Source organism: Vipera berus, assembly GCF_964194415.1.
Source record: "Vipera berus genome assembly, chromosome: 1".
In the NCBI taxonomy this organism is placed as follows: Eukaryota; Metazoa; Chordata; class Lepidosauria; order Squamata; family Viperidae; genus Vipera; species Vipera berus.
This window is the reverse complement of record NC_138202.1, coordinates 323,447,725-323,473,117: the sequence shown is the minus strand read 5'-3', so window position 1 is coordinate 323,473,117 and position 25,393 is coordinate 323,447,725. Positions and strand designations below refer to the sequence as shown.

At 40.1% G+C, this 25,393-nt stretch overlaps 1 protein-coding gene across 5 annotated transcripts in view; it reads left to right on the top strand.

Moving 5' to 3' along the window:
* Positions 1-25,393, top strand: part of FBXO11 (F-box protein 11) — an 81,170-nt gene that overhangs the window by 36,463 nt on the left and 19,314 nt on the right. For 2 of the 5 annotated variants that reach the window (XM_081342566.1, XM_081342567.1), the window contains 6 exons: positions 10,443-10,570; positions 11,380-11,461; positions 20,877-21,021; positions 22,283-22,412; positions 23,788-23,871; positions 23,958-24,090. In XM_081342566.1, coding sequence (XP_081198692.1) covers positions 10,443-10,570; positions 11,380-11,461; positions 20,877-21,021; positions 22,283-22,412; positions 23,788-23,871; positions 23,958-24,090 — 702 coding nt within the window. Of the gene's footprint in view, positions 1-8,392; positions 8,496-10,442; positions 10,571-11,379; positions 11,462-12,808; positions 14,610-16,785; positions 17,801-20,876; positions 21,022-22,282; positions 22,413-23,787; positions 23,872-23,957; positions 24,091-25,393 lie in introns of those variants that run through there. The other 3 variants (XM_081342568.1, XM_081342570.1, XM_081342569.1) reach the window with 3 other exon arrangements.

The window sequence follows — 25,393 nt, the reverse complement described above, 5'->3', positions numbered from 1 at the left end:
CATATTTTTGTATGTTTTTTTTATATGTGCAGCATACTCAACAGTATTGAAAGATATACATTGTCATTGTATAAAAACTGAAGATTTCTACAAATAGGTATGTGATAGATTAAATTACAGGTTGTTTTTGGAATCAGCAGCTAAAAATCTATAAGAAACACCAAAATGTTGAGGAAGCAAAATCTTTGTTGTTCAGTGTAACCAGAAAACAAAGATGTTGGTTAAAATACGACTACACTAGATCAAGATGTTTTGATGAAAACTCTAGTTTTAAAATTGAGAAAAGAATTAAATATTTGGGGGCTATTTCGACTAATATAAATTGTATGTTGTTTCAAAATAACTGCTAAGATATGGAGTAGGGTTAAAAGTTACACATTGAAACAGGAAAAATTACAGTTGTCATTGTTGAGAAGAATTTCTGTGATCAAAATAAATGTTTTACTAGAGTGTTATTTCTCTTTCAGACAATATCTGTATTGATGACTGATGTATCTTTTATGCAATGGCCAAACAATATTTCTAAATTTATTTGAACAACAAGAAACTTAGAATAAAATATAAATTCATGCAGGATGCTAAAAAAAGTGAGGGAGATTAGGAATACCAAATTTGAAGTTGTATTTTGCAGTTTGTTTAATTTAGATGAAAAGGTGGGTGACTAAGAAATAGAAGGTTATTGGTATTGGAAGGACATGATTTAAGATTTGGATGGCACAGCTGTTTTTGGTACGACACAGTTAAGGGAAATGTAGATTTTAAAAATCATTTTATTAGACATGCCATATTCAGAATTTTAAAAGGTATAAGTCAAAATTGTCTCCTAAAATCCCTTTATGGTTTTCATCCAAGAAGCCTTTTTTAGAAGGGAAATGATAGCTAAATAAAAATGATTAACTTACATTGATATTCTTTTTCTCAAAGAATAGGTTAACTTAAAAGAAAACTTAGAAGTTTTTCATGCAGTTGGTTTCCTTATTCTCAGCTAATGGAAAGATTTAAATGGGATAAGAATTATGAATTTGAAAAGGGGTAAAATTGAATTTGATGTAGAGCTCTGTACAAATGGTATATTGCTAAAATATAAAAATTTTGATTGAAAATGGAAACAGAATAGAACAGATTAAAAGATTATATGATGAAATGGGCAAAGCATATTGGATACAATATATAGTTGGACCAACGGGACAGTATGTGGAAGAAAGAGTTGAAATTTACATTGAATTATAATCTTACAGAGAATTTTTATAAAATGTGTTGTTGGTACATGACACCAATTAAATTGTCAAAAATGAATTTCAAATATTGGTTGGAAATGTAATCAAATTGAGGGAACATTTTTTCATCTTAGATGAACATGTAACAAAGCAGAAAATATTGGAATCAAATATTTTGTCATGGTTCCGATGAATGAGACAAATCAAACAAATTGCAGGCATATTATTTATCTAAAAGGTCTTAGTAATGAAACGAAACATCGGCACTCATGGAGGGATGCCAGAATCTGAAATCTCCTCCCCCCAAACCCATCATAACACACACACAATCCCCGCCCTTATCTACACGTCATAAATCACATTATCTAATTAGTTTTACATATGAGGTTTCACTTCCCATTCTGTACGCGGGCTTTTGCAATCTTATCACAACTTCCGGGTGATTCCTCCCTCCCAAATGAAGTAATTAAAATAACAGGCTGTTTCTTACATTGTCAGTGCAAAAACACATCAATGTTTGCAGCATTGACATATTTATTTCAATGCAGAAAATTTTAAAAGTGAATGGATAATTTAAACCAGAGGTCTGTCTTTTGGACTTAGTGGACAAACAAGAAGACAACCTTCACTTTTTATATATAACGGCAGCAAGACTTATATGCTCACAGGTAAAAGCACTTAACAAATAATGTAACTGCAATGGAAAAATAGATGGTAAAGCTGATGGAATTGGTGGAAATGATGAAATTGACAGTTTGATAAAAAAGGAAAGACCTTGACAGATTTTATTTCTACCTAGACACCATTTTTGGACTTTTTGCGAGAAACCAAAAGAAGTGAAAAGTTGATTTTGGGATTTTATCTTTAGAAATATAGAATATATTAATTTTATTTAAATTTAGAAATTATCAAAATAATGTACACAAATATTAATCTCAGAGTAAGAATTTGATTTTTTTTGCTTAAATCTATACCAAAAAAAAAAGACATGGTGGCTCAGTGGGTTAGGACGCTGAGCTTGTCGATCAGAAGGTCGGCAGTTTGGCAGGTCGAATCCCAAGTGCCGCGTAGCAGAGTGAGTGCCTGTTACTCGTCCCAGCTTCTGTCAACCTAGCAGTTTGAAAGCACGTAAAAATGCAAGTAGAAAAATAGGGACCACTACAGTGGGAAGGTAACAGCGTTCTGTACGCCTTTGGCGTCTAGTCATGCCGGCCACATGACCATGGAGACGTCCTCGGATAAGCGCTGGCTCTTCGGCTTTGAAACGGAGATGAGCACTGGCCCCTAGAGTTGGAAACGACTAGCACTCATGTGCGGGGGAACCTTTACCTTTACCTTTATACTAAAAAAATAGGAAATAATTCTTTTTCTGTTTTTCGTTCTTTTACTCTTTCTATCTTGCACTTTCGCTTTTTTCTTTCCTGAGATTCCTTTCTTTTTTCAAATCTTTTTTCTCTTTTATAACACACACAAACACCTTTTGTCCCATCATGATCATATACCTAAATTGATTGCTTTATGTTATAAATCTTATGTCTTGTGACTGAATTTGAATTCACCAATTGTCATGAATATTTTCCATCCATAATTCTTTCCTTCTGAAAAATTATTAGTGTAAAAAGCCCACATTATTCAGTAATGTAAGTACTCCCTGCTAAGCTTGCCTATAAGGTTGTTGAATTAATTTTATAAGATTACTTATAAATCTATTTGTATACCGTTAAAAAGTGCCAATGGGTATTGTTACTTTCTCCATTGTTTCTCATCCACTCAATAAGATGTTATTTTAAATTGTTGTCTTAGGTAATATGAGAAACCAGTATATTTTTTATTGATATGATAACCAGGTAGTTATATAAGTTTATTCTGAGCAAATATGAATTAGAAAATGGCAAATTTAAATTCAATAATATATCTTGCTTTTGAACCACTTACAGGTAGTCCTTGAGTTACGAGTGTAATGGAGCCTGCCCATTCCACTTGTAACTCGAAAACTTGTGGGAGTGAATCTCATACCTCGAATGAGATCACTCCCTTGCTCGTTAAGACGCAAACAGCTTGTTAAGTGAACATGAGGTATTTCAGGGTGGGGAAGGCCATGGAAAGCCTAGTGATGGAACAGGCCCCCAATACCTTTCTGACCCACTAAGATACCTCATGCTTCTCCTTCCCATCCTGCTGCGCCGGATTCACCTTGAAAAGATTCATCTCTTCTCTGCTGCGGTTCCTTCTGATGCCTGGATCTGAGCCTGGGTGACCCTTCTGCACTCCTCCAGGGGCCCAATCCGGGTGCCGGAGGCATTCTCCAGGCTGCTGCCACCCGGATCTGAGGTTGGGGGGATGCTTCTGCGGCCCTTTGGCAGCCCGATCCTGGTGCCGGATGCCTTCTTCAGGCCGCTACCATCTGGATCTCAGGCTGGGGGATGCTTCCGTGGCCCTCCGGTTGCCTAGTCCTGGCACCGGATGTCTTCTCCAGGCCACTGCTGCCTGGATCTGAGGCTGGGGGACACTTTGGTGGCCTGATCCAGGCACCGGAGGCCTTATCCAGGCTGCTGCTGCCTTGAAAGGGGCCAGTGGAGGGCTGTGGAAGTGTCCCCCAGCCTCAGATCAGGGTGGGAGCGGCTGGAGAAGGCCTCTGGTGCACGGATTGGGCTGTGGAAGGGTCCCCCGGCTTTGGTTCCATTCTCTGTTGCAGAGAACAGAATCCTAAAGTACCATGAGATCACGTGAGATCAGTAGTGTGAGATCTTTCCCCACTGATCTTGCGTTACTTTAGGTCTCCCTTCTCTGCAAATGCACCGAAGGCCTGGAGCAGCCAAGAAAGCGAAGCATCTTGATCTTAGCAAGATGAGTATTGAAGGCCTGATGCCTAGGAAGATCCGGGGCGTGGATGGGGAGAGGGAATAACCAGGGTGAATGTTGCAGTGTCACTGCAGTCACTCGTAAGGGCGAAAGACTACCGTGGTGCTGCAATATTCGTAATTTTGGGACTTTCTCATAAGCATTAGGGGACGCTTATCGCGTAATTTCGAATGAGCGTTAAGTGAACGCTTATAACTTGGTGATTATCTGTATTCTGGAATTATCAGTCTTCTGTATAAGTCCACATTTTATTAGTCTCAGCTTACTTCCATTGTTCTATATGTAGAATTACCTTTTAGCAAATGTTTATTAATACAGTAGGTAAAAATGGTAGCTAAGAAAGTACAGTAATTATGTAACTATGGGTATAGCAAATTGAATTTGTTAGTTCCAGCATTATGTTTGCTACAAAATTACTGTATATGCTTGCTGTAAAGTAGTTGTTAAGCAACAAATGATGTGATTGCTTTGCTCAACTGCAATCCTGGCACTCCGGTTGTTGATGTCAAGAAATTATATAAGTCATTAAGTAGACGGAGTTCCAGGTATGGAACATGGGGTACGCTGCGGGTGTGGGGGGAAACCCTATGAGGCTCCACATAGGAGCTGAAAATGCTCCCTGCTGAAATCCAAGCAGGTTTTTAAGCTCCTGAGCAGAGAGACGCTTGTGCGCACCCTGTGGCTGGCCTCCCAGGGCCTCTCCCTCTTTCCTGAGGCACTCTGTACTCTTTATCTTACCACATTGACTCTCCACTATTTGCTTGGATTTTGGCTCCCTCTTACTGGTGGCTGACTGAAAGAACTGCCTGCCAAAGGAGATCAGCTCTCCTCCATGCACAAAAGGGAACTTTTTTAGTAGAGTGCAGGAACATGAGTGAAATCTTCAGGATTTTGGCGCAAATTCTGCACCCACAAAAGGAGTTCAGCTTCCCTCTGTGCTTGGAAGGAAACGCCTTTGGCGGGGTGCTGGAACAGAGCTGCAATAGTTGGGATTTTGGCTATTTTTGCCAAAATCAGCCCTCTGAAGGAGTTCAGTTCAGTTCCTCTTGGGAGACAACTCTTTTTGGCTTCAGATTTGAAGTTGTTGCACATCCCTAATGGTATGAATACTGGCATGTGTGCTCTCTGGGGCCCTACTTGGTGAAATCTCCATGATATAAAATAGTTGTGTCAGCATTCTTGGGGTATACTGAATTTAATATTCATATATTTAAAAAATAATATAAAATAAGGTGCTAATTTAATGTATAAGTAATACAAGAAAATTATTGTTTTGTTAAATATGTAGTAATGAATGTGGATGTAAATCACAGAGTGCATTTTCCTAAAATTTAAAATCTTATTTCAAAGTGTTTTCTCAGCTTATACTAACTTATTCTTCTGATTTTTAACAACTCACGTCTGCTGTTACATTTATGTTTCATTCATTTTGTATGCATTTTAGTAACTATTAATAATATTCCTGAAAATTTCCTATAGTGTCTGTTTATACAAAGGGATTATACAAGTAGGACTAGCTGTAAATAAAATTTGCAGAATGGCAAATTATTAGCAAATATAAAATGAAGGTTTTAACATTTCCTGGCTGCTGTTTGTCTGCATGTTTATAACAATCTTTATATGATGCATCAGTTGGACAAATTTAGCTCTGAAATCCTTATTCCTCAGTCCAATTACGACACAGGTTTTACTTAACTCATTTAGATAGTAGCAAATTTTCAAAGTGTGTTGTTTGGCGTATCTTTCATGCACTGCTTTGCTAAATCCAAAGAAGTTAAATAGGTATAACTTTCCATTATACAGCCTAGTCTACAAAAGTGTATTTTGGCTTTATACAGAAAATACTTTAAATGTAAAGAGAGTTTATTAAAACATATTAAAAGATGTAAACGTTCAGTTTTTCCCAGATGCTATCTTTATAGGAAAAAAAACCTTTATTACCTCTAGGGTCCTTAGTGGAAAAATGACATATTTGAGATGAAGGATGTTCAAGGAAAGATGGAAAATTACGGAAGAAAAGAGGAAGGAATTTCTTCTGGATTATAATTAGATATTTCACAGTAGTGCTTTATAGTAGCATTGTTATAATCAGTTCACACACACACTCACACTCATTAATGTTTGTGATGATAGCATTTATTTATGTCATCAATTTATTTGCTCACTCAACACACAATTTGGAATGCTATTGCCCTTTGGCTACTTTCAAATGTTGCATAATTCAGATCATTTTCATAACTCTTGATATCAGAGTATAAGATAGAAATGTGCTATAGGTAGTCCTCAGGTTACGCCAAGAATTTATCCTGGAATTTCCATTGTTAAGTAATGCAGTTGTAAAGTGTGATGTTACATGACCACATTACTTATTGATGGCAATCCTTGTCATTCCCCTTTCTGTAGTTAACCAAGGACCAAGAGGTTGTTAAGTAAACATGACTGACATGGGAAGAGGTCTAAAACCATATCCCAGGGTAAATAGGCCTTTGGGTGATTGTTGTGGGTAAATGTTAGGGGGTACAGTTGGGCAAGGAGATGCTATGGATGCTATGGAATATGCGTGGGTGAATGGCTGTCATTGGTGCTACAGAGCGTGGGCAAGTGCTGTGGGGGATGCTATGAAGTGTAGGTTGAAGAGTGCTATGGAATATGAAATCTCCATGCTGCCTTGCAGCTCCTCAGGAAAAAAAGCAGTAAGACCTACTTGCAGGAGTGGCTTGTAACTTCCTGCCAGCTTCCACATTGACTTTGCTTGTGGGAAGCTGGCAGGGAAGGATGCAAATGGTCATCACAAAACTGTGGGACGCTGCAATAGTTGTGAAGGTGAGTTGCCAAACACCTGAATCACAATCATGTGACCATGGGGATGCTGACATGGCTTCAAATTCTGAGGACGGTTCATAAGTCCCCCTTGTTCAGTAGTTATATTTTTGAACAGTCATTGGGCAAAGGTTGCAAAGGTTCATATAAACATTCCATTTTTCAGAATCTTAAGAAGTGCAAAGTGAAAGTTGAAGACTATCAGTTTCAGTCCATCAAATAGTACTTTTTTGTTTTTGATAAAATTAATTCTGGTATTTATTTCCATTGAAACATAAATATGGGTTTAGAAACTGAAATTCATTTATGTTTTGTTAATGTAATAAACAGTCATTTATCAGTTTAACATGCTATATTTTGTTGGACGTAGATGTAATCTATTCAAATTCAGTTTTGTAATTCCATTGTGATTATACTCTATAAAATGTTCTGTGTCCTAGTTTTAGAGAATTATTTTCTCATGTCTTTGAAAAAGCCTTTCTTCTATGTTAGTAACATTCTCTCCATTTGCTCCTTTCATTTTGAATCCTTTGTTCCAGATGTTTTACTATATTTTCAGAAAGTCATTCACTAGAACTTGGGGGAAGAAAAGCAACTGGGAAGGAGATGTTTCAGGAATGCAAAAGGACTTGAGACATAATATGTGCATAATATTTTTAATATTTACATAAAGTTACTGGAGAAGGCTATCTGTGAGTAGGGTATGATACTATCAGTGTACATTACTACCTGAGGCTGTACAAGAGATGTCTTATCTATTTCTGGAAACAGAGATGGGATGAAACAGGCTATAGTTGAACCCAAGCAAGATAAGAGTTGCTGTTTATGTAGCAAGATGCTTTGTTAGCGCTGATATTTTTTCTTAATAAGTTGGTGCACCTGATCTTTGAAGTAGCCAGAGATCAGACATGCCCCCTTGTTGTTGTCTTTCTAGAAGTTAATGAAACCCGAGTATTTTCTGTCAAGGTATTGATTTAACAGCTAACCAGCTTATGTAATGTAAGATATAAGTTGTAATGATGGAACTGACTCAGCAGGGTCTGTGTCTCTTTAAGAGCCTTTGTATAAAGGGAAGGCTCTGCTGATGTGTTCTCCCTTCTTCCGTTTTCTGCTGTAACTGTGTTTTGTTGGATCCTGCTGTATTAGCACATGTATGTATATTGTTCCTGGTGTATGATATTGTAGATAGTGTAAGATAAACCACCATTTACTATAAAGCACTGTTTACTGTGTTTACTTCTGGGTTATCTCGCACAATAAGACTGTGCACACTCTTGACAGGTTATAGGCCCAGAGAGAGGAGCAACCCAGTAAGAGCTTGACCCAAGGCCAGAGAAGTTAAGTCTTGTGGTTTGTTGTGATTTGTGGTGGTAACAGGCAACATGAACTTTGTCAATGTAATGGAAGGAGGTTTTGTAGTATCTCATCTGAATGAGACAAACTACCTCTCCTGGTGTCTGAAAATGGAAATGTACTTGCGAAGGGAGGAGTTGTGGATGATAGTTGCTGATCCACCTGCAGCCCTGGATGATGGGGACCGGAGGAAAAAATGAGAAAGCAGTGGCCAGCATAATCCTGAGTTTGGAGGATAGCCAGGTGATACACGTGGGGGGTGGAGATGCTATCTATGTTGCTGTTGATTACATGATATATATTCTGATATTATTTGCTCATTTATATGTTATTTATGTATGTTATTATTTTAGTTTTAGTTTAATAATTTTTATTTTAGACATTTTGTTTATATTACAGATAGTCCTTGACCTACAACAGGTCACTTAGTGATGTTTGGAAGTTAGGACAGATCTACCTGGTTTACAGATTACAGGACAGATCTCACAAGCTGGCTCCAACATTACAACGGCAAACCCCCCCCCCTTCTCCCCCCCAGTCGCATGACTGCATGCTAGGCACTCGGCAATCAGTCTACATTTGTATTTCCACCATTTTTGCTTAATGACTGCAGTGTTTGCTTAATGGCTGTGATGAGCACTTTATAACTCTGGCAGTCACTTAAAGTCAATGGGGGAAACCACATTCACTTAACCACTTGATTCACTTAACAGATGCAATGATTTATTTAACAATATGGCAAAATGTTGTAAAATGGGACAGGACTCATTTAACAACTGCCTTGCATACAGTGAAAATTTTGGGCTCAATTATGATTGCACATCGAGGACTACCTGTATTTTTACCAAGCCATTTTATGCCTGCACTATGCAGTTAAATGCTTGGTAATATTTAGCTTTCTTTCTAGCTGTTTACATGATAATAGAGTTCTTACCTTTAGGAAAATATATGCAATGACTTATATTAGCAAGTCAGAAGACTTTACTTTCCTTTTTTTATTCTGAATAGCAGACAGACCAAGACTATAAACATCTTTTGTGTATCCCATCAGTAACAAGTCCTGGACTTCAAAATATAGAATTTATTTTGTTTTATATTAGCATTATTGTAGTAGCTAATAGTGAAAGATGCATATTGTGTTAGAAATATAAACTGGTCCACCAATTAATAATAAGTTGCATTGTAAACCAACATATAGCATTGCAAATGGAAAGTAATCAGCTTCTTTGAAGCCTTAGTGTACATTATACATTCAGCACTTTTTTGAATTAAAATTAATGTTTCAAATAATAGCAAAAATTTGAGAATCACAAAGAAAGGCAAATATATGTGTTCCAGGATAATGTCACAAAATCCAGTCTGGGTTGGCCACTAGGACCAGAGGTTTAGTCTTCCGAGCTTTCAAACTCATGCTGGTGCCCGTCCTCAGGGAACTTCTCTCTCGTTAAACATCTTGTCCCGGTGACCAACCCAGATTGGATCCTGCAAATCTGAGAGTGCCATCTGTTTCACTGCAGATTGCAGAAAAGATTAAAAGACTACAATGCTTTAGTTTTAATATATATCTGTGAATTAACTATAGGTAAGTCTTGTGCTCCCAACTTTTGTATTGCCCTTGTGTGTACACACTAGATGAGTGAACTTGAAATATATCACTTTGTATATTCTATTCTAAACTGCTGCAGGATTTGAAATAACTACTCAGCTATTGAAATGTTAGATCATCACTGATTTAACAACTCAGAGACATTCCCTTGTATCAGAATTATTCATTTGTTTCAGAATTTCTGGTTTTTCTAGAAGAGGTCAAGGCTAGCAGAGAAGCATGTGTTTACCTATTTTTAACAACTGCAGCAAAAACAATTTTGTGGTATCTGAAGGGTTCTGAAGAGCTAACAAAGCTTTTATTACTGAAATTGAAACATTCTGTACATTATTTGTAAAGTGTATTTCTCTGTTAATAAGGATTTTAAAAGTTTAAAATATATGAAAACAATGCAGTTGTGTTTACTAAGATTAAATAAATATAAATATGCAGTATAATATTTAACCATGATGGACATGTGACTGATAACTGCATTAATATACCTGCTTTGACTTCCTATAATTTAATTACAAAGATTTTCCTATTGTGATAAAATAAGTTATTTTTGCGTGAAAAATTATTATGTGTTCTTTGTTTCTTGGTAGATGATGATGTACCTGCAGATATGGTTGCAGAAGAATCGGGTCCTGGTGCACAAAATAGTCCATACCAACTTCGCAGAAAAACTCTTTTACCTAAAAGAACAGCTTGTCCTGCAAAGAGCAATATGGAGGTATTAAGAAAACATGTAACTTTTTAGAGCAGATAAGTAATACTGTGGGCATAATCTAGTCCAGAGAGTGTTGTCAAGGGAGCATAGGCAAGAATGCCAATATCAGTAAAAAATCAATGAAGACTGGTTGGGATGCTTGACTGTATTTACCGTGTTTCCCCGAAATTAAGACCTGGTCTTATATTTTTTTGCCTCCAAAAGAGACATTAGGTCTTAATTTCGGAGAATGTCTTACCTTAGGACCACCATAGCCAGGCCTCCCACTGTCATCCTGCTGCCTTACTTCTTTGCATTGTGCCGTTGCCGCTCCTCCCAGCAGAATGCCACATGATGCTTTGCGCCGTTTCTGCTGCTTGCAGCAGGACACTGCGTGGCTCTTTGGGCCATTTCTGCAGTCAGCAATAGAAGTGGCTCGAAGCACTGCGCAAGCAGCCCAAACCTCACAAGCAGCAGAAGCTGCCCAAAGCACCATGAGGCGCCCTGCCGGGAGAAGTGGCAACAGCACAATGCACCACATGGCGTCCAGCCAAAAGTGGCGGCAAGCCATCTCAGAAGTCTAGTAGTGACACGACAGGTGTTGGGGTGTGGGAGGCCTGGCTGTGGTGGTTCTACTAGAAACGCAAGTGGGTGTGGGGTGCGTGGGGCAGCTTCACCTCACCCTAGCTTGATTTTTAGGGGTGTGCTTTGCCACAAAACTAGGGCTTACCCCCAAAAATCAAGCTAGGGCTTACTATCGGGTTGGGTCTAACTTTTGTGGGGGTAGTAGCTAGAAGAGCTGCTTAAAATGTTTTTTTCTTTTTTCTTGTCAGGGTGCTTCTACTTCAGCTACAGAAAACTTCGGCCATCGAGCAAAACGTGCTAGAGTATCTGGAAAATTACAGGATTTATCAGGTAATAACTGTTTTAGGGTATAGAATGCTATGTAAAAAAATTTAGTCTTACATCCTTTGAATTTTTTAAATGGAAAACAATTAAGATGCCAACGTTATATCTCTTTGTTTTAAATAATCTAATTTTAATAAATATCAAATAAGATAGAAATAAGGTCTGTGTAGAAGACGTTCTATTTACCAGGTAGAAGAGAAAGATTTTTAGTTGATAGATGCAGTTAATATCATGTTTCCCTGAAAATAAGTCTGAGTCTTATATTTATTTTTGGTCCAAAAGAGCCATTAGGGCTTATTTTCAGGGGATGTCTTATTTTTTTCATCACAAGGCCCAGTCTGGCCGGCGTCCCCCAGGGGAGTCAGGTTTCTCTTGGTGGGGGAGGAAGGCTTTGGAAACGTCCTTTTAATTTACATTCATCATCAATATTGTAATTTGTCCCTTTATTTTTCAAAAAAATGATTTTTATTTACCATGATTAACCACCTTGAATGTCAGTGTCAACACTGCTAACATCAGATGTTCTTGCTTTGACAACAGATGGAAATGCAGCCATTTTTCTCTACTGCTTTTAGAGTTAGTTGATGCTGGGAGGGGGAATGTGGATGAGAGTCCATCTATTCATAACAATGATAACTCATCTGTGGGAACCCAAGGTCACTGTGCCCAGAGTTGATAGAGTTCTGGAGAGCTGGGGAGAAAGCCTGCGCTTCAAGCTAATTGGGAAATGTGATTTATGACTGTTTATTGGAGGAGGGAATTGTGCTTTGACACTTTGTATACAGGGGAGGGGAATTTAGTTTTTGGTTTTGACTATGTAGTGCCGATACTTTTGTTTCTCGAATAAAAGATTCTTTAAGGTAAACAATGCCTTGAAGTTCTTTTGAAGAGTTTCATCTGTCGGAACCATGACATTAAACCAAAACCTCCAATTCTTATCTAACTATCTTGGAATTGAGGGATAGACCGACAAAGATTCAGGGAAGATCTCAACATGGAGAAGGAAGGAGCACCTGAAACCAGCACCCTGGCGGTGGCTGCTACCTCAGAGGAGGGAGCGCAGGCCAGCACGCCGGTGGAGAAGGAACTTTTTCAGGTCTCTCAGATGGGGGCAAGACCCAAGCCTCAAGGACAGCTGATCAGGTCGTCGGGATGGTCCTTACCCAGTGGAGACTCTAGACACCTTGAGTCGGCCTTACCACAATCAGGTGCTTCGAAGGCAGACAAGGTCGAGCTGCAAGGAGGGGCTTCCCACAAGTCGCATTGCCCGGACCGGTGGAGAATCACGAAATTGACTCCCGCCGAGGACTCAGGTGAGTGGAAGTACCTGTCCGCAGTCTATAGTCAGTCAGTGGAGAAGTTGGTGGAAAGATTTGAGGAGCTAGAGATGAAAAGTGGAAAACAACCTTCCTGTTCTCCATACGTGAGCGATCATGATGATTGGTGAGGCAGCCACCAACTAATGCCAAGGGGAAGTTCCAGGCCCACCAGCGCAGGTCAAGCAGCTTCCCCATCCTCAAAGCCACCTACCATGGCCTCTAGCCCCATGGGGGGAGACAGCTCCAGCTGTTGCCCCTCCAAAAGCCCAGATCACCGCTGGTGAGATAAGAGCCGAGTCATCACCGGGACAGCCAAAGCCCGGATCGACGTGCTTACCAGCCACCCAGCCCGGGGCCCATACAGTAATAGGGGATGTTGCAGCCCCCACAGAGGGGAGGTCAGTAGTCGCAGTGCAGCAACCGAACTGGGGGTGGCCGCAGCCCCCGAATGTGCAGCAACAGATGGCCTTGTAGCAACTGGGGATGATGCAGCTGCCAGGGGGTCAGCAACCGGTAGGAGTACAGCAGCAGCAGTGGGGCTGGCCACCTCCTCCAAATGTGCAGCAACTGCTGAGGGGCCCACAACCAATGGGGATCCAGCAACAACCACCTCCGGGACTGCAGGGGGATCTACAACAACTGGGGATGCCACAACCTCGTGCAGGTCAGCAGCAGTGGGAGTGGCAACAGCCCCCGCGCATGCAGCAACCACTGGGAGGCCCGCAGCAGCTGGGGGTGCTATTTCAACACCCTCTGAGATCATTGGGGGTCATACAGCAACTGGGGATGCCACAGCCACCAGCAATGTAGCAACAGTCGTGGGGGTGGCAACAGCCCCTGAACATGCAACAACTGCTGGGAGGCCTGCAGCAACTGGGGATGCAGCAGCCACCATGGGGAAGCCAGCAACCACTGGGAATGCAGGCTCCCTGGGGAGCACAGCAACCACTGATGGTGCCACCTCTTAGAGCAACCTTCGATGGAGACCCGGAGAAGCTCATCTTTTTCCTCAACCAGGTGCGTTCTCACTTGAACTGCTGCACCTATTTCTACCGGAATCCAGCTGCTATGGTCAACGTGGTTGCATCCAGCTTGGAAGCGGAAGCATCCAAGTGGCTGAACAATTTATACAACGAGCAAGCACCCGAGTTGGGGAACCCCATCTCTTCCTCCTAGGACTGAGAACAAGGTTTGTGGACCCATCCATTGCCCTCAAAGCAGAGGAGCAAGTCCACAAGATAAGACAAGCCAGCAGGCCTGCACTGCAATATGTACAAGAGTTTTGCAAGATAGCCGGCCGAATAGAGAGGTTTCCCAAGCAATCCCTAGTCCATCACTTCAAGGAGGGACTAGATGACCTCCTCTCCCAGGCTTGTGTCTATCGAGCAGTCTCTAATCAGTTGCAAGATTGGTACCAGGCAGCAGTAAGACTAGACATCCAGCTTGCCCGCTATAAGAAGCCACCTCCACAAGAAGCCAAGCCGAGGCCAGATCAACCCAAATGGCAGCCACCCCCCCGAAAGCCTCCAACTGCTGCGGCTACTGAAAATCTCATGCCACCTGCAGACCCACTGATCAAATGCTTCAGATGTGGACAACAAGGATATTGAGCAGTGAGTTGCCCAGTCCCTTACCCTCAACAGCAAAATAAACCGGGACCACCAGCGAGAAAGAAACCAGCCCTGCAGCCAGCGAAAGAAAAGTCCAACTGGATCATGCAGGAACCCATTGCCCAAGTCACATCCCCCATGCAGGAGAGTGCCGAGACCCAAGCTGGACCTGCTGCCGCTCTACCCTCCAACGACAGCGACAACGAAGGAGAGAACGACCCAATGGTGAGTCGACACGTTCCACCTTTTTCACTACCTGCGAAACTCATAATCTCTAAGATGGGGGCACAGGTAGATTTGAGATTCAAGTTGGACTTGAGAGAGGTATATTACCAGGTGAGGATAAAGGAGGGAGATGAGTGGAAGACTGCCTTTAACTGTCCCATTTTGAGCTACCAATTTAAAGTCATGCCGTTTGGACTACAGGGGGCTCCAGCTGTTTTTATGCAGCTGATCATTCAGGCACTACATGACCATTTATACAAAGGGGCTTTGGTGTATCTTGATGACATCCTGATATACAGCACTAATATGGCTGACCACGTAAAACTAGTGAGATAAGTGCTAAAGAAGCTGTTGAATGTCAAACTTTATGTTAAACTATCAAAGTGTGAATATCACCAGACCCAACTAGTTTATCTTGGCTACAGAATTTCCAGCGAAGCCATTGAAATGGACCCGACAAATTGAAAGCAGTAATTGAATGGTAGCTCCCAAAGACTCACAAACAACTCCAGAGCTTTCTGGGATTCGCCAACTTCTACTGCCAGTTCATCTCCTCCTTTGCTGAAATTGCCTTACCCTTAACAGAATTACTGAAAATAGGCAAGGAGGGAGGAAAGCAATGTCCGGGCCAAACATTAGCATGGACTATGAACTGTCAAAAACTCCTTTTGAGAATTTAAAAAGGCTATTTGCGGTCAAACCGGTTTTAAAACATCCTTGCCCAGGGAAGCCCTTTGTGATTCAAGCCAATGGCAGTGATGTGGCTGTCGGAGCTATGTTATTGCAAAAGAACCAGAGTGGGACCCTACAACCCTGCGCCTACACCTCGAAAAAATTCACTGAGTGTGAAAGGAGGTGGGCTGCGTGGGAGAAGGAAGCCTTTGCGATCCGATGGGCTCTATTAAACTGGTGATACTATCTAGAAGGGAGCAAGGTGCCTTTCGAGGTATGGACATCACAAAAACCTAGAAGTACTGAAAACTCCCTGCAAATTGTTCCCGAAACAAGTACGATGGGCGCAATACTTTAACCGGTTTAATTTCACCCTGAAGTACATACCGGGAGGGGGGGGAAAACGTCTTAGCTGATGCTTTATCCAGACTGCCCCAGTACAAAAGCCAGCGTGAAGAGGTTAAGGAAGCAATTATTTCCACTCCACAAACTGCTTCTCAACTCACGCCGTGCAGAGTCCTGCCTTCAAGAGCCCCAAAACCCTGGGGCAAAGAAAATAAAAAGAGAACTCCTCATCAACCAATGTTTCAAGGACAATCAAACCTCCCTAACTTGCAGGGATGGTTTGGCTTACAATGGGGAAAAGCTGTACTTGCCTGAGACCCTCCACCTTAACGCCCTCCATTATGGCCATGATGTAAAACAGGCTGGGCACTTTGGATATTTAAAAACACTTCACCTCATTCGTCAACAATTTTGGTGGCCAGGGTTGAAATGGGACATAGAAAACTGTCCGGAGTTGTGCTGTACTTGCCACCATGAAAAGAATTCTGGCGAAAACCCCTCGGTTATTACAACCGGTGGTGGACCCTTCCCAACTATGGGAAGATATTGCTATGGATTTTATAGTAGATCTACCTGAAAGTAGGGGAAATATGGTCATCTGGACTGTGATAGATCTGTTTTCAAAGCAGGCTCACTTTATTGCCTGCAAAGGGCTCCCTTCTGCCGAACGACTAACCAAGATGTTCCTGAAACACATCTACAGACTGCATGGCACTCCAAAATGAATAATCTCTGACGGGGGTGTAATTTACAACTAGGTTTTGGAGGAGTTTTCTTAAAACTAATTGGCTCATCTCAAGGACTATCATCGGCCTTTCACCCATCTACCAGTGGGGCGGCTGAATCTGCAAACTCAATGGTGGAACAGTATCTCCGATGCTATGTGGATTATCAACAAATGAACTGGACTGACCACCTCCCTTCACAGAGGTGGCTTACAATAACTGTTCACAGCAGCACCGGCTTCATGCCTTTTAAAGTGGCCACAGGAAAAGAGTTCAACCCAATACCTGAATATCCTCAAGGACCCTCCGCTTCCCAAACTCTTGATCAATGGGTGAGGGGGTGGGAAGAAGTCTGGAAAACCACACAAACTGCTTTGAAAAAGGCTTCCGAGACATATAAAAAACAGGCAGATAAAAAAGGGGCTCCTCAAAGGACATTCCAAGTTGGGGAAAAGTTTTATCTGTCCACCAAATATTTATGGCTTAAGTTACCTAGTAAGAAGTTAGGACCGAGGTACTTAGGACCCTTCCCCATTGTAAAGATCATTAACCCGGTCACGGTGGAACTAAAACTTCCCAGGTTCTTAGAGAAAGTTCACCCTGTTTTCCATTGTAGCCTGTTGAAACCTTTTCGGGATTCCACCTTAAGACTTCCCCCTAAGAAGGCACCTGGACATCCCGTAGTGGCAGGACAGACTCCCTATGAAGTAAAGCATACTCTATTCAAGAATTTTTAAATGAAATTGTGGTACTTAGTGCAATGGAAGGGATAACTGTTGTCTGAGGCCACCTGAGTGAAATCTAGCGATGTAAAAGCTGACAGACATTAATAGGTTCTATAAGAAACACCCTAACAAACCAAGAGGCAACCCCTAACCTGTGCTTTTGTTTGCATTACAGGATTTGTCCTTTTTGTAAGGGGGGCCGGATGTCAACGCTGCTAACATCGGATGTTCTTGCTTTGACAACAGATGGAAATGCAGCCATTTTTCTCTATTGCTTTTACAGTTAGTTGATGCTGGGAGGGGGAATGTGGATGAGAGTCCATCTAGTCATGACAATAATAACTCAGTTGTGGGAACCCACGTTCGTTGGGCCCAGAGTTGATAAAGTTTTGGAGAGCTGGGGAGAAAGCCCACACTTCAAGCTAATTGGGGAATGTGATTTATGACTGTTTATTGGAGAAGGGAATTGTGCTTTGTTACTTTGTATCCGGGGGGGATTTAGTTTTTGGTTTTGACTATGTAGTGCCGATACTTTTGTTTCTCGAATAAAAGATTCTTTAAGGTAAACAATGCCTCGAAGTTCTTTTGAAGAGTTTCATCTGTCGGAACCATGACAGTCAGTGGGAAGGCGCGGTGTGAATTCTGTGCATGAGCCACAGAAATAAAAACACTCGCACCCTCAAATCTTACACTTCCTTGTTCGCTGTGCATCACTGCTTTACAGGTACGTTCAACTTTGCACCTCAGCTAAACTCTTCAGCTGGAGTGGGCTGCAGTTCCCATCACCTTCAGGAAACCTGGGCAATGGAAACCTTAGGCCAGGTTCCTTGCAGCAGAAGCAATCCGGCTCACCCATCCCCGTCCTCCAACTCCGATGCACATGCAGGACGAGCCTCCCGTGACAGCCAACCTGACCCTGGGCGAGCCGGATTGCTTACAGGGAAAGGCTGCGTGTTAAAGGAGGATGACTGCCAAGGGTGTGCACAGATCCCTGCAGCTCCTGGAGGCTCCAAGCACTGTTTTTGGCACTACTCGGTTTCCCACCCCACCCCCACCAGGCTGATCTGGTGGGCAGGATTGCCTTCTGCATTCCCTGCCGCTGCATTGGCAGCTGATGCTGCCTTCCTGAGAGGCAGCATGGCAGTTGAACAGTGGCCACGCTACGAATGGGGATAGACCATTCCCCAAGCCTCAGCCATCTTCTTCATGGTGTGCTGCAGCTGATCCGAGGCGGCCAGCCAGGCACCAAAGTGCTGTCAAAACCAGCGAGGCAGATGGGCACACAGATGCACACATAGACTCCTCTGTTTTCAGCAGCGCTTTGATGCCAGGCTGGCCGCCTTTAATAAGGGACGGATTACAATATTGATTATTAATATAAGTGAAAAGGCAGTTTCCAAAGCCTTCCTCCCCCAATGAGGGAAACCTGAGTCGCCTCCCATGGTGAGACATCTTGGGACACCCAGATTTCTTACCCACCCTTCCGCAGAGGAAGAGAAAGCTGGCAAAGCCCGCAGGGCAGTGCAGGCCACCTATGGAGCCTGCTTCAGGATGAGGGTGAAAGAAGCTGATGATTGAGGCCCTGGCCAGTCCCCACACCTGCTTGCCTGCTGTATTCCCCAACCCAGGGCAGGGATAGAAAAGACGTAGTCTCTGCTTGCCTCAGGCCCCCGCTTTCTTAACATTCAGGCCATCTTGCAATGGTGGCACTGGCAGCAGGCAAGGCGGGGGCGGCACACAATCCAGCTTGCCAAAAAACCTACGGTGGGACAGAGTGGGCGGGGTGTCAGGTAGAGCTTATTTTGGGGTTAGGGCTTATATAAGGCCCAACCTCAAAAATCAAGCTAGGTCTTATTTTCGGGATAGGACTTACTTTCGGGAAAACATGAAAGCACTTCTGAACAACACAATCCTATGAGTCATTTTAGAAGGAAGTGGAAAAATCTCATCCTATAGAGAGATAGTAAAGATAGCATTGTAAACTTGAAATGTTCCAACCTCAAAACACCTATTTTTGCATGTTCTCAGGATGAATTGTGTTTTCTAAAACTTAGTTGTTTCAAGAGGTGTCATTTTGAGGCTATTGCAAGCACTGTAGTTGAGCTGATATTCTTTGGCTTGTGATTGGTCCTGCTTGTTTCCTCAAATTTATTGTTGCTTAGCCACATTGCAACAAAAACCAGCAGCATGTGCTTGCTATTATTGGCTTAGACCGGATGACATTATGTGGGGATGAATTGTTGGAAAGGAAACAGTTAAAATATAGCTGACCAGAAGATTTTAACAGTTGCATGTTGCTAGCCTGTTTTGTATACTACTGCTGTGGTTCTTCTTTTCATATAGATATCCATTTTCATGAATGATGCTTGGTGCTTTATTTTGCAGGTTGATAATGCAAAGATCTATGTACATTAATTCCCTTTGCACACAAGTATTGCCAGTGCTGTTGAATAAATGTCTAGCACAGTGTTAGTTTGGTTGATGTGTATCTGCACATTATCTTTGTAGTAATAATGTTTGTTTATTTATTTTATTGAATTTATGTGCTGTTCATCTCACTATCAAAGTGCCTCTGTGCAGCTTAAGTAGCAGCAGGAGTCTCACCCATCCCCTCTTTTCAGCCTATTGCCAGCTATATGTGCAAGTAACTAGAACAGCCTGGAAGAAAAACTGGACAAAATAAAACCCATAAACCCTGCCTACAGTAAATTGGCTATAGAGATTTTTTTTTATTCCCAAAACTTTTAAGCAAACCATTTAAAATAAAAGTATTAATGTCAAATAAATATTAAGAATTTAGTTGCTTTCTTATTAATCTTTTGACTGGGTGTTACAAAGAAATTTATTTGAAGAAATGGAAAAAAATCTCTTATGTGTTCTTTGTTGCTTAATGTGCCCTTTCTTCTCATTGCAGTTTTACCAATGTGCCCTCATTTATTATTTTTATTGTATTTAAGCAGCTTGAGCGAAAGGAATAAAATATATAAACCCATTACATTAGAAAAATGTCTTTGAGGAGGACATTCCATTTGGAATGAGGAATTATTTTAGGAATGTCTGGGTGTTGTAATGGAGAACTTTTTATCCCCTCCTCTTCCTATATTTTCCTATCATCCAAACAGCTGAACTTACACTGGTCCTGAGCGCTATGTCTTTAGAAGCTCTCATCGCATACAATACCATGCTGCAAGCAAAGCTGTTTTTATTATTCTTTTGATCTTCATCAGCAAAGTTGGCCATCTACCAACTTTGGTTCAACTTACTTTGTATGATAAGGTTTTGGTTACATATTGTCCCCTTTGTATAGAAGTCTGCTGTAGTTGTTGACTAAATTGGGAGTTAAAGTAGAAGCAAATTTCTCCTATCACAGAAAGACTGGAAGATCTCCACCGGCCATGTATATCTTGAGTGTTATGAATTATACAGGAATGTGGAGATTGGATTTTGGAATATGAGTTTGCCTTTTTTGATGGCTCCTTACTTTCTGTCTACACTGTGCAAGTATCAGGAAGATTAAAAAAACCAGAAATTTAATGTTGTTCACTGCCTGTCCATATTGATTGCTAAGCTTGGTGGTTTGTTGTAGTTTATCCAAAATCGGTCAACATGTTTATAGTTTATGAAGGTGGATGCATACCTAGGTTTTATGCTTTAATAAATAACCTACAAGCTGCTTCTTCTAATTACATCTTTTTCAGTCAGATCATGCATATAAGAAAGATACAAGATGTTCATGATCTTTCTTGGTAAAAATAAACCAGACAATTCAATCCTGTTATTCACATTTTGTATTTTAATAGCAGCCCCTGCAGAACAGTATCTTCAAGAAAAATTACCTGATGAAGTGGTTCTGAAAATCTTTTCATACTTGCTGGAGCAAGATCTTTGTAGAGCAGCTTGTGTATGTAAACGCTTCAGTGAGCTAGCTAATGATCCAATTTTGTGGTAAGTGAAAAGATAATTCTTAATTATTCTGAAATATGCTACATGTTATCGAGCACCATAAGAAAAATGAATTCCTACTTAGTTGTTCCTATTACCATGAATGAAAACAGATGTTTGAATTACAAGAAATTTCTTTGGCACATGCTTCAAACTGTATGCCTACTTTTCTTTAATGCATCCTGTCGTCTAATTTGGCTGATCACAGAAATTTTGCTATTTTTTAATACAAACCTATTTGTACGCTTAGAATTGTGGAAATACTGTTGAAAAATCCAGAAAAGATTTCTGAATTCTTCATAGTCAATAGGATTTTTGCTTTCTCTAATATTATTTCCACCATTGTAAAAGTATGCTAATAATGTTCTGATTATCTCTATATGAATATATATTGAATACTAACTGTTAAGTAAACTCCTTAAGTCAAATTTTACTACTAAAACATCCCTGTAGCTTTACAGACCTACTTAGTTTCCAATCCTAAATAAGATTGTCCAGATGCTGCCACCTGCTGAGGTGTAAGGACTGTATTTAACATAGTTTTTTGAATGATGTTTTTTAACAAATATAAACAAAAGATTTGTAAAATAGAAAAAAAAATCAGTCACAGGAAAAAAATAAAACAAGCTATTAAAACAAAATAATAATAAAAATATTTAGAGTCCTGTAAATAACACTATACAGCTAAAAAGGCAGTTCATTTGTCATCAAAAACTTGATTTTAGCTAGCACCTAAAATAAAAAAGTTCTAGCTTTAATTTAGTTAATGACCTTGAACACAGACTAAATCATGAATCAATGCTAAAATGTGGAAGTTCTTTCACCTCTTCAGACATTGATTTAAGGAAGGACTATTTCATAACAGGAGTAATACATATCTGTATTTGCAGAATGCATTCTTTTATAAACCATCATGTAGTTGTATGAATGCTGCTCAGCAGTTGCTTGATTTAATTTTCCATTTAGAATTCCAGGAAAAAGGCAGCACATCTTTTATATAAGAATCTTTAGTAGAACGAGAGGATTAATTTGTGAAGGAGAAAGAAAAAAAAAGAGTTGATAAGCAATTTCCGTTCAGCCAGATGCTTCTATAGACCTATGTTAACCTTAATTCCTTGTTCATGTTTGCCCTTGTATTCAAAGAAATTTATATTAAAAATTACTCTTAATGACTATGTTTTCATATAATTTTTACCTGTATAGTTTATATCTGTGTTCTCTTAAAATTTATTTGCAATTTTCAATTCATAATGTCTTTATTCAGGAAGCGATTATATATGGAAGTATTTGAATATACACGTCCAATGATGCATCCTGAACCTGGTAAATTTTATCAAATAAATCCAGAAGAATATGAACATCCAAATCCATGGAAAGAAAGCTTTCAGCAACTGGTATATATATGTTTTTTAAAACCTTATTTAGGTTGCATGTTTACAATGGTTGAAATGCTGAAGAACAGTCAAGAGTAGGGATACTCACATTTTTTCATCTGCTATCTTTCAATCAGTTTATAGTTTTGAGATCTTGATTTGCTGCAATACCATGATAGCTTCATTTCCTAAGTCCATGGTGCAGTTTTATATTCTCAAATCATTACATTGAAGTTCCTCATTTCTATGCTGATGAAATTAATTCTTGAGATGTTATTTACTGCATTTAATATGCAGTTCTTTGGGCTAAACTGCAATGAAAAGCGTGCCTTTTATTTTGAGAAGAATGTTCTATTGGGAGCATATTAATAGAAAAACTTAAAAACTGGAGAAGAGAACTGATCAGAGTGTATTAAATAAAAGACATTAGGCATTTGTCAATATTGTGGTATACAGGTAGTCTTAGCGACCACATTTGGTTCCAAAAACACTTTATTCAGCAAAGTGATAACTAATTAAACCCACAACTGTATTTAGGACCTTACTTCAGCTTTCCTTTGCTTTACAGACCTGCAAAGGTCTTAAATGCGAGGATTGCTCATAAAATTACTTTTCATCACCATCACAACTGTGAATGGTCGCTAAATGAGGCAATCTGTAAATAAGGACTACTTGTAATACTAATAAAGTATAAATAACATTGAGTGAGAACCTAAGTCAAAAGTGATTACTAAAATGAGAAGGTTTGATACTCAACACACTTACATTCTATTGTCACATAATTTGTGAAATCAAGAAAACATAAATCAAGAATAGTAATTAATATGACTAATTCAACAGGTTGAGAATTCTTAGAAAATCATTTTATTCATAGTCTCTCTTATTCATGGTCTTCCTCATTTTTGTTCTCTTATGGGAGTGCCAGTGTATTTTAATATATTTGTGTGTGTATGTAAAGCAAGCAGTAACATGGCTTAGGCTGTGTATAATAGCAAAATACATAATATTTTTTTGCATTCTTCATACATTATTGAGCCAGCTTTATGGCAAATTCCAGTAAGTTTTAAAGAATGAAGTTCACAGTATTTAATTTAATCCCATTTCAGACCAAAGACACATTTTTCTGGGAATCCTATGACCAGTGTTGCCTTTTAAAGTTGGAAGCACCTTAACAAGATTCTAATTAGGTCTATTTCTTAACTCTCACCAAATTATTTTCATATCTGTTCTTGAATTAAAGAAGCCTGAAATTTAGAACAAATTTAGAACTCAGAACAATTAATAATGTATTGAAATGATGTGAATTACTTCCAGGCTCTCTCTCTCTCTCTCTCTCTCTCTGGTGTAGCTCAAAAAGTACAGTTTACCATAACAACATTTTTTTCTCAAATTGTAGTATAAAGGAGCGCATGTAAAGCCAGGATTTGCTGAATATTTCTACAGCAACCCAGCAAGATACAAAGGAAGAGAAAATATGCTGGTACATTTTAAAATCACCCTAATTGATTACTAGTATACTTTTTCAATAGCTATTTATCTCTAAACAGTTCCTTTATTTTCTTTTAGTATTATGACACCATTGAAGATGCATTAGGTGGTGTACAAGAAGCTCACTTTGATGGACTTATCTTTGTTCACTCGGGCATATACACAGATGAATGGATATACATTGAGTCTCCTATAACGATGATTGGTGCAGGTATTCAGTTTGAAAAACATCTTAGTATCACTTGCTTTAATTGGCTATTGTATTTAACTTTCATAAACAGACATTTGCTTTATAGTCATGTGAGAAATACCAAGACAATAAGCTACAAAACTAATAAGTTATTTTTACTACACTAAGTTCCAGACAGCGCTCTTTATTTAATTTCATATTGGTTTTTTTTTTGTTTCTGAGGACCAAAGAATTTACTTTTATGTCATTAGGTGCAATGAAAGACAGTCTCTTGCCCATTGTGGTAAACATTGTGTTCATCATGTTCTCTGAGATTTACAATTATGGTTATGTACCTGCAGAAAGCCCAGTATAGGATCTTCAACAGTTCAGTAGCCCTCCCCCCACCCCACCTATCATATGTCTAAGCACTGCTACTATCATAGGGTTAACACATAGGTGGTTGAATTAATTTTGAAAAGTCTCTATAGTGGTATTCTCTAATCCCTTTAACACCAGTTCTTTCATTTATGGATTCTTATTAGTAGTAGTATTCACGTTTTTCCAGTTATGATCAGGTAGGGGAATTAATCTCAGAAAGTGAGATCCTCTTATATATTATACTGATTGAAACTGAGTCTTTCTCCTTTGATGATTTTAATATCAGAGTTGGTTACCTTATGAGGTCTCACTTTAGAACAGCCAAATAGGAAAACAATTCAATACATGTAATAGGCTATTACTTTTGTAGTTATTGTATCACTGTGTCTTCTTTTAATTTGTAATTGCTGAATACATCTACCAGTTCAGTGTTGTATTGCTTGTACCTCCCCCATGCTCTGAGATTTTTTTAAAAAATGAATTGTTATGTTCCTTCACCATCAAGGTATTTTGTTTCTTTATTGGGTGACTGTGCCAGTTGTACATTCCTATGCTGAACTGAGGGGGAAAAATGATAAAGTACAGGTAGTCCTCGACTTACAACAATTCACTTAGTGACTGTTCAAAGTTACAATGGCACTGAAAAAAGTGACTTATGATCATTTTTCACACTTATGACTGTTGCAGTATCCTCACTTCCCACTTGCGGAGGTCGGGGCTGGCCATATGGATCAGCTGGCGATTCCGTACGGCCGGCCCCGACCTCCGCCAATGGGCTCCAGTCGGCGGAGGTCAGGTCCAGCTGTACGGAGTTGCCAACAGTGGGGGAGAGGAGGGAGTTGGGCACTTTTTTCCCTCTACACCCGCGTTCTGATGGCTTTGCCTGCCCTGGCGTGCATCAGGAAAACAAATGTGGGCCTCGATTCCCAACTGCTGCCGCAGGATGAATCCTCGGGGAGGGCAC